General features: G+C 35.8%; 1 protein-coding gene across 1 annotated transcript; it reads left to right on the forward strand.

The window, feature by feature from the left end:
- The first annotated feature begins 1,595 nt into the window (after nt 1–1,595).
- LOC117232445 (fatty acyl-CoA reductase 1-like) lies at nt 1,596–9,974 on the forward strand. Its single transcript, XM_033491792.1, has 5 exons — nt 1,596–1,735; nt 2,948–3,226; nt 7,138–7,454; nt 8,065–8,312; nt 9,706–9,974. Exons 2-5 carry the CDS (start codon nt 2,990–2,992, stop codon nt 9,972–9,974), a joined length of 1,071 nt encoding a protein of 356 aa, XP_033347683.1. The 5' UTR covers nt 1,596–1,735; nt 2,948–2,989.
- The last annotated feature ends 473 nt before the right edge of the window (nt 9,975–10,447 follow it).

Consider the following 10,447-nt stretch of genomic DNA (forward strand, 5'->3'; position numbering starts at 1 on the left):
CTCAGAAAAATTAAGGGAAGCACTAGCTGAAAAACGACCAGGTTTAGTGAATAGGAACAACGTTATCTTCCATCACGACAACGCTAGACCGCATGTCGCGAAAAGCGTTACAAAAAATTGTCTGTATTTAATTGGGAAATTTTACCACATCCCCCATATTCCCCAGACATTGCCCCATTTGATTACCACCTGTTTAGAGCATTACAACACTTTTTAGTAGGTAAAAAATTTGAAAATATTGACATTCTCAAAAGTAGCTTAGAAAATTATTTTAAAGAAAAACAAGAGAACTTTTATCGAGACGGAATAATGGCCCTACCAGAAAAATGGAAAGAAGTTGTACAACGAGAGGGGGATTTTTTCATGAAACTGAAAGGTATATAAACAATCTTAACATATATAACCGCTCGAAAAACGGCACGAACTTATGGGATGACCTAATAATTATGTTACAAAATTATAAATGCTTATGCCAACTTATACTTGCAAATATGGCATAAATTATTCTCCTTTGTAGATAATTCTACGTTCTTCTTCCTGCATTAACGTCAGACAATGTATATTACTTATGACTTAGAAGTTTAATATGGTGTATATTTTGTAGAATTATGAGAGCTGTCGTAAACAAATTTTTCCACACTAGAATTGGATTCTAATTTTATTAAATGATATATATGAGATGTAGATCGTGACAGTGACAGGAAAAAACAATTAAGTATGTTTAACAATATATATATTTATTATGATATACTCAATATGTACACTTTGGATAGAACTCGCGGGTACTAAACGATTCGTGATTCGCAATTACAAGTTTGGCCAAGATGCTGGCAAGAGGGCCGATTTAAGGCGTAATGGCTCGCCCCGAATGGCCTTCGGCGGGTGAACAGCGTCCCACCTGCTCCGGAACCGTCCTGGAGAGACGGAAGGGCTTAGAATGTGCCCCGCTCGACCTGAGACAAGCGACAGCCCCTGCAGGCTTAGCTAATCGAGGTAGCAAGGCACTGGGTGCCTTGCGCGATGGTTGGGCGTAATCCCACCCGAAAGCACCCGTTAACGAGGACTGACAATATTTGTAGCTCGCCACCTTCCAGCTTTCATCCTGTTGAGTTGTTTTTTTTATTGATTTCCATATCAACTTCGATTGTAACTGAGCAGTCCTATTCTTGGTTTATTGGTTGACGTGTTTTTGATGTGTTTGTTGTTTTATTTATGTAGTATTGCTCGTCTTTGTTGATAATTTATCGGTGAGATTTGTTTTTTCATGTTAGGTTTGCTTATAGTCTTCTTAGTAGAAGACACGGGTTTCCACCATTTAGCTATGGGCGTAGCCATTCGTAACTTTCTCTTCCCCACTTGCCGCACTTTTCCGAAGCACTGTTTTTACTCTGCTCGGGCAGAACTCGACCTGACGTTGAGTGTATCAATGTTATATAAGTTTGAAAGCTGTGTAATTCCAACTTACATTCCTTACAAAAAGAGTCTGGAAATTTGCAATGTAAATAATTATCAATCGTTAAACTATTGCAGTTCGCGAGATACAAATATTCTTGCGATTTATTGTATTTGGATACTCTTCGTGCAATCATCAACGTGGACGGACGTCAAAGTGAAACCACGCGAGTTCGGCATTTCCATATATACAGAACATACTGTCAACGCGAGTATCTTGAACTAGTTCGATTATTTGCTTACGCTGCTGGAATAAGAAGCACGGAAGGGTCTTTTTCGCGCGGTAAGTGCCACTTGTTAAACATTGCCACTTGGAACCGATACGAACAGACATGAAACGGGCTGTGCCAGGAGAAGTATTCTTACATTATTATAAAGAAATACATATAGTAATTTAATAAAATATCTCACACACCATGGTCCTGGTCATTAATGTGAGTGATTGTATATTGTTGGGTTTTAAATGGTTACGATTCTGAAATGTCAGAAAGAACATTTAAGTGCCGGCCGGTTCAGTTAGCAGGGCCGGTCCGCAGTTCACATGTGGTAAAAATTCATTTGGTAGAAGTCGGAAGTTGTTGATTTTTTCAATACTGTACCTTCACACTTTTTAACGTGAGATGTTCCGAAGAATCCATATACTTGTGTAAAAGAAATACTGTGCATAGTTTCATTTAAAAAACCAAGGTATTATTTTAAACATTTCTCAATACTCAATACTTTTGTGGATAGTATGATTTCTTGCTGTCCAGAGCTGACGTGTAATTCTTTGCGGATGTCATTGTTTCTGACGTAGCAGGGTGAATCTATGATCTCAGGTAGTATTTTAGTTCGTTCACCTTCCATCTTTTGCACGTGCGATTTGCCATTTCCCAGAGTTATATTTTCCGAAAACATACGGTTACAAATTTTTGATTTACAACTTCCACGATTCGTAATTAGAATCTTGAAATCTATGAAAGCTCTTCGATTTCTTGATATCCAAATACAGTCATCTTTCCTTTCCATTAACTTCCTTTATTCTTTCCACGAAACGACTTGGAAGTTATATTACAATATTCGTTTAAAGCATTCCAAGCTATTTGAACGATAATAGAGATGAAATATTTTTTATACAAGAATTTTTGTACTCTTGTCCTCCATTTAAATAGCGTTTTGTATACATTAGCATTTAAAAAATCTTTTAAATGAAGTATTTTTATGTTAATAGGAACATTGTTATAGTATCGATATTTAATAAAAGCAGAAGTCAAATGTTAATGATTACACATATAATGGCGTAGTTAGCAAATGAACTACATTGTGACAAAATTACACACTTGCTCAGTTCGCGAAGTAGACCATCACCGTTGAATCATTTTTTCTTTAGTACGGATTATCCTGAGATTTTTTGTTTTTTCTTAACATAACACATATATAGAAATTTAAGATATAAAATTGTACGATATTCTTTATTTATTAATTTTCCGATTTATTTTTTCATATTCATTTGCAGATATTTGGGTTGAAAGAGGGGAAGCCCTGTGATTTTGGTACAATGAATACAAAGCTTAATGAAAACGAGATAAATGAAAAGTTACGTAATGTGAATTCCATCGAGGGATTCTATTCCGGAACTGGAATTCTTATGACAGGGGCGACAGGATTCGTGGGCAAAGGCCTCCTCGAAAAACTGATACGCACGTGTTCACGCATCGCTGCTATTTTTATATTGATCCGGCCGAAACGTAACCAAACGATAGAACAACGATTTAAGAAGTTAATAGATGATCCGGTTCGTAAGTAATATTCTACTCGCTTTTTGGAATTTCATTATATAAGTCCCAAATTAATGAACAATTGCCAAGAAACAAATAAATTACCTTCGTAAGTTCATATGAGTCGATTAATGTAAATATGATGTAATTCAATTCTTGCCTATTTGGTTCAACACTGCGACTTGGAACAGTAACTTCTATTCTGTTTTGAGCGCGAATGGTGTCAGGATATACTCGTTAATTTTTCAGTGGATAACAGAGAAGCTAAGAATGGCCCACTCGATTCCCTACAAAATTTTTATTTTATCATTCATTAACTGATAATCAACTTCTTGACTGCGAACATTTTTGCACTATATGGCTCATTTTCTGCAAGAAGATGACATAAATAAATAGTGAACTTTTAGGTGAATATCGAACACAACAACAAACGCGGTTGACATCACCACTTTTGCGTACTTTCCCATTTATGAAATCGATCAGTGCAGCTTTTCAACTCATTCATTTATCTATTTTTATTTGTTATTTCATTTCTGATTCCTTACGGATGAAGACGTTTACAAGGCAGCAGTTTAAGATTTCGAACGTTATCTATTATCTAATTTTGTATCATTAATATTACGTTTTTATTTACGCTTTTCCCTTCTCATAATTTAGAATTATTATCATAAAACACGTAATACTGTCGCAATACTAAAAGACTGGAAGCCGTATATATATTAAAGATGTTGAAACATTATTTATACAGAAGAGTTCATATGTACTTTTCTGTCCGAGATAGGTAAGTATGAGAATAACAAAATCGTACAATAATTAGGCTATTTGCAGGTTGCCCAAGAAAGAGAAATTGATTACTACTATATTTACTATGTATATATTTTCTATATTTTTTCTCAAGGAAATAGGATAATATTCCCTTGTTGAGAAACGTTAAGTTGGTATGATCGCTAGTTCGATGCTCTTTTGGCTTAGGAGTCGACCACGTGTTAATTATCTAAGTGTATCCGGTGTGTTCAGACGTTTTGTACGAAGAGGTGAAATATAGAAAGCAAAAGTTGAATCTGTGTGAATCAATTATATCTCAACCCCAAACCTATATTTAATAACAGGTTGTGGGCCCCGGGACAGTAAACTGCGACAGTAAAGACATTTATTTGTTGAGGTTTTGTGTTTTTCTGAAATTATCCGAGAAGAGACCACGCCATGATCGACCAGGAGAAAATGGGTGATGTGGACAAGGATATGAATCCGACCCTGAGTAAGGGCAATTATGAATACTGGAAGATGATGACGGAAGCTTCGTTGGTTTTCCTGGCCTGCTGAGATGCAGTAGAGTCAGGATTAACGGCAGCAGAAAGGTTGAGACCAGACTGTATAAAAATGGATAACAAAGCACGTGCGTACATTTTTCAGCATGTTCGCCCCGAGTATCTCGGGGATATAAGAGCCCTGAAAACAGTGAGGAAGTTCTGGAAAGCACTGGAAGATGTCCGTGGAAGATCTACGTCGATGGACATTGTTTTATGCATGCGGGAACTGGACACGATCGAGAAGACCCCTAGCATACATATCTCCGCGTATTCGCGTTCGTCCCGGGACTACCGGTGGACTCATCAGTAAAGTAAGGCTATACCCGGTAGTCCCTGCCTTAGACGTAGAGGGAGTCTCGCTAAGTGCGGTATTTGTATCGTGACACCGTATATTCGACCGCTAGCGAGAGACAGACTTGTTGTCATCGTAGTAGCCCTCTGGTGTTGGCGGTTGGTACCCGCGGATCGTCCGGGAGTTGTTACGACCGCGTTGATGCCTCGACCTGTCGGCGTCCTGTTGGTACCGGTCCGCCACATTTTCAATACACGATAGCGTCTTAGATTTAAAATTAGATTAAATTTCGTCGCGATAATGTTTTTGTTGTAGTAAAACCTAAGTATCAATTTTTTAATAATGAATCGTTGCATACAGAATAATATTTCTGATGAAATGTATGATATCTCTGATATCTATCTTACATGCGTGTTCATTTACAGAAACGATGAAAACAGAAGAACTAATTGATTGTAGGCAAAATGGAAAGAGATGAAAATGTAATGACTAATTTGTGTAACGATGTAATTAAATAAAGTAATTGACCACACTTTTATCTATCTTATTGATGGGATTAATTAATCGAGTGTAAAATAAGCAGAATATATGTATTTGGCAAATCGAATAATTATAATTATGTCCAATAGCCGAACTAGCTGCACGTTATTCACATACTCTCTCACAGTCCACCCTCGCTTGCACATGACTTATATGAGGTTGATCAGTTTAACTTCAGCTTACTTTCGTTACTAACGAAAATTTTTGGTCCTATGGAGTTTGATCTTTGTTAAAATTAGGAGGATTATATTAAGATGAACATTTATATTGAGAACAACCGATACGTCTCATTTGACATCCAGCGAAAGAATGGCGAAGGAACGGAAAAAAGATTGTGAAAAATGAAACAAGGATACGAAATCTTTCAGCGAAAGTTTAAGAAATAACTAATTAACAGCGTAATTTAGATTCTACCTTAGGTGTAATTAAACAATTGTCGCCATTGAAACCGATTGTATTTTTTCGAGATTTATGATAGTGGGCTTGGGCTGGAGGCAACAACCAGTCGTTGAACGTAGCCGCTGTCAAGAGATGAACGTTTTGTCTAACAATGGTATGGAGTAATAGTATAGCTCTTCTTAAAAAGAAACAGTTGTAGCGGCACTTGGCAGTAAACATTTCAACAGTTTCTGTCCCGTGGCTCGCCACACGCAGACCCTATTCTTCGGGTATGATGGTTACCAGATGCCGACGCATCTCCACAGTACATGTTCAGTTAGCCCGAGGACCGTTATTAATATTAAGATTTAGTCATCTGAAGTCTCTCAAATGGACAAACAGTCTTTGTCCCAACTACGGGAAGATAGGGAAGATCTATTTTTTCTACGAACGACGCTTCCCGCTAGCAACATTCCCTCAAGGACGGCTAGCATCCTTCTCTAAGCACCAACATGGAAATTGATCAATTAGCAGTAACGTCAATTTCCCTCACTTTCCGTAGACGCGCCCCATCATAGTTTTCCTCTGCAGCATCATCGCGACAAAAAGTTATTCTCTCGTGAGGTCAAATTAGCGAGTTACATAGCGTCTTTAGCGATTTCTTCTCTAAAACAAACGTTGTAAACAATTACTTTCTGTTTCTTGGGCATCTCAGAATTAGTCTAATTATTGTACGATTTTGTTGTTCTCATACTTACCTATCTCGGATAGACAAATACATATGAGCTCTTTCGTATAACCGTACAATTAAATAGGTTCTTGCCGCATAAAGCTAAGTAGATACTGGTTTACGCTAATAAGGAATCAAATAGGGCAGTTCCCTAACTATATAGATTCTTCTATATGCTAGCGTGTCTCATCTTCCAGTATTGTTCGCGTGGTGCAACATTAGTCCGGGAATAATCAGGAACATAAACGCGAGTACTCTCATTTCCTCTCTGATATAAATTATTGTCACATGGAGATATGATAGTTTGAATGTAATAATGCATGCTTATACTGACTTACGAAAATATGTAGGCACTGCAAAATTGTATGCATATACTACGCGGGCAAGATACATTTCTTGAAACTTCGTTAGCTCTATAATGAGATGCGAGTATCGTAATTATACTGAACAAGTTTTAAACCAGTCTAGAAACGTATAAAAAGAATTACAAGGCATTTTTGCGGACATACACTTTTAACACACTGTTGACCAGCTACGTTAAACAGAAACTAACAATTTAACTTCTTGCGTAAAAAAAAAAGAATTTATTCCTGATCGGTCAGAAATGTATTAAGAGAAAATTAGTATGCTTAATAATATTCTATATTGGGAATCGAGCTTATATATTATATTCTTCAGGTTTTCGATGGTGTCAGAGCACAAAACCCAACAATTTTCGATAAAATTCATCTCGTGGAGGGCAACCTGACTCTGCCAGATTTAGATCTTTTGCAAAAAGACAGAGATATGTTGATAGAGAATGTAAACATAGTATTCCACGTTGCGGCCACTATAAATTTCCATCTACCATTGGATATGGTCGTCAATGCAAATGTGAAAGGTACCGCTAATATTATCAAACTGTGCAAGGAACTCAAGCATGTAATTAGCGTTGTCTATGTGAGCACAGCTTACAGTAATCCGAATCTATCAGACATCGAGGAAAAGGTCTACACGTAAGAATCAGTTATAATTCGTCATTCCTTAAACAACTTTTTCAATATCGTGCATAACCTACTTCTAAATATAAATAAACGATGAAAGTAATGTATAACTTAGTATAATTTGTTTACTTGTCTATCTGATTAACACTTGCCAGTCTCCATTGAAATGATAAATACTTGTCAAAACAGGTATAAATTTAAGAAAACTTACACAAGAAATAATCAATGATACAAGATCTGTCAATGATAAAAATTACGTATTGAAAATTATTTTACCTTTTACTAATTTCTTCTTTTTATTGAATTCAATGATGAACTTGTTTTGATACACGTACATGATAACAACTAGACACGGATATCATTATAAATTCATATTTTAAGATGAATAAACATGATTTGAGGAACAGAATCTAGGCAGAACTTTGTTCGTTTACTAAAAATTACAGCAAGCACTTCATCTTCGATTCTTTCTATATTATTGTGTATTATTTCATTATATTCTGTTATATTATTAGACATTCTATACGTTTTTGCATTTTAAGTCTTTAAATGCGTCAAATTTGCAATTTATTAATGACTTTAGCATGACAAACATGTTATCTTATGCTTGATAATTTTGCAGCACGAATCTAGATCCTTCTCTCGTGATAGATATATGTGACCGACAAGACAAAGAATTGATTAATCTGCTCGAAGAAAGAATTTTAAAAACGTATCCAAATACATACACGTTCACCAAGAATCTTGCAGAGCAGACAATATCCAACAATAGCAAAGGACTGGCTGTTGCGATCGTACGACCAAGTATAATTTGTTGTTCGCTAAAAGAACCGTGCCCTGGTTGGTTGGTATCTTTTGCTGGACAATCAGGTATTTTTATAAATATTTACAATGATAATTCCTCGTCATTTCATATCTCACTCATATCGCAAATAAGAGCGTTTCATTACATCCAAGTAATTCCGAATAATACAAGTCACTCGTATCACAAGACCTTAGCTCTCCATAATTTTCATAACAATGAAAGAAATCAGCAATAGAATAAAACTGTGACAATTTTTAACTCGCACATTCTGAAGGTTACGTATATGGAAATATACTTTTTGCTTATTGCGCTATAAAAATGATACCGTTATTACTTTTTTTATTAACTTAATTACGGGAATATGAACTTTTAACATACAATCCAATTACAAGCAGTTAGTTTCAGCCTAAAATGTGTAGTGTAGTATAGTATTATGGAATTAAATGGAATTAAATTAAGCATAAGACGTGCGATGCGCCCCTCGAGACAGTAGGATATGCTTTGTTACGATGTACATGATATATTTAACGTGAAACAACATAAAATTTTAGAGCACACGGTAATATCATTAGACATTTTATCTGGCAACAATGAGCGAAATATAATATATTTCTGTTTAAGAGGCAATAATTTTAAATAATTATATAATATATGCGATGGATATGTATTAGCATTGGACTACTTATTCAACGAGTGGCCAAACGCAGAAGTTGACGCTGTATGCTTTCGAACATATCATAAAGAAATTGCTGATATGAAAGAAGGTTGGTTATTGTTATAAGACTGTAGACTCTGATGTGGCCTGTGTGTTAGCTCAGATTCCGGTCAATCGTTTAACAGTAAAAGGGAGATTACTCGTCGAGAACGTCGAATAGCCGTTGAGAGTACAGAACGTTAAGCGGCGCAAAGCGAAATCGTGTTTGTCACCTACGGCGCACAGAGGGAGGCAATGACGCAAACAATGTTTGGAATTACTCAGTCTTCTTGTACGATATGAATATTCATTTAACTCCCTTATATAATCTTGAAATTAAAAACAGATGTAGCCAGTTATCATAATCGTTTTGATTATGAGAAACGATTTGCACAGAAGCGATTACGCTGATCAACTCCACGAATTACGATAAAAAGGAGAAATAATTGTGATATTACAAACGTTATTCCTTAGAATTCAAGTTAAGATTATACGACTTCTTCTTTCAACAGATAAACTCATCGCTATGAGTTATTTGCGAAGCTGAACAACATAAGCATTTTTAGGCAATGAAGTTAAAAAATTCAGAAAAATATAGTTGTAATTAATTTCTGAGAAGCTAGTTGACTCTAATTTTTACCAGATCGCCATTATTTAATCTGTGTTTTTACTGTCAGTTACAGCTACTCTTCCCATATCCGTGTCGCTACATTTCGAGACAGTTGAGAATCATTAATAACTTTTGAACCAATTTGACGTTGCAGGTATCTTCATGAATATCGGCAATGGTATTGCAAAAGTACTATTGGGTAAGGCAGATGTAATATCAGATGTAGTACCTATTGATTATGTAGTCGACGTGATAATGTGTGCCGCGTGGCATGTCACGCTACATATTGATAATAGGGTCAAAGTTTACAACTGTACGAGCAGCGCACGTCCCATCAAGTACGGAATCGATATTTATTACAGAATTTGTTTAACTAACGTAACTCAATTGTTAGAGTATCCTAAAAGCTTCAGATTCATTTAAGCAATGCGATCAATAGAAATGCCAATGGATAAATTGCATTCCAGTGTGATTAATGTACAAAAGATAATGATAAACTTAGAAAAAGATATTGAGAACACAAATGGATAAGAGCCAGCCAGATTTTTTTCTGTGAATATCTATACATAGGATTCATTTGTTCTAATGAAGGTGGATGTATCATAGTCTTTACGCTTTTAATACTTCTTCGGAAATAAGAAAGGTATCTCAATTCGGTGAGTAGTAACTTTTTCTTTTTTGTTTACCGGTTTCTTCGCAACGGCTTAACGAACCGGAATTTGTATCTCGTAGGACATGTTCTAAAATATCCCGTTATAATATTTTTCTATATTATTCTTTCTTTTTTCTTTTTGCGATAACCCAGTCTATATGTATATTCATCAATTGAGTTGAGCTATCTGAAAGAAATCTTTTTTGCAGGTATTTCCTCGAATGGTTTCATCCCGGATTCATTT

Source organism: Bombus vosnesenskii, unplaced genomic scaffold (assembly GCF_011952255.1).
Source record: "Bombus vosnesenskii isolate JDL3184/JDL3185 unplaced genomic scaffold, Bvos_JDL3184-5_v1.1 scf7180000013288, whole genome shotgun sequence".
Classification (NCBI taxonomy): Eukaryota; Metazoa; Arthropoda; class Insecta; order Hymenoptera; family Apidae; genus Bombus; species Bombus vosnesenskii.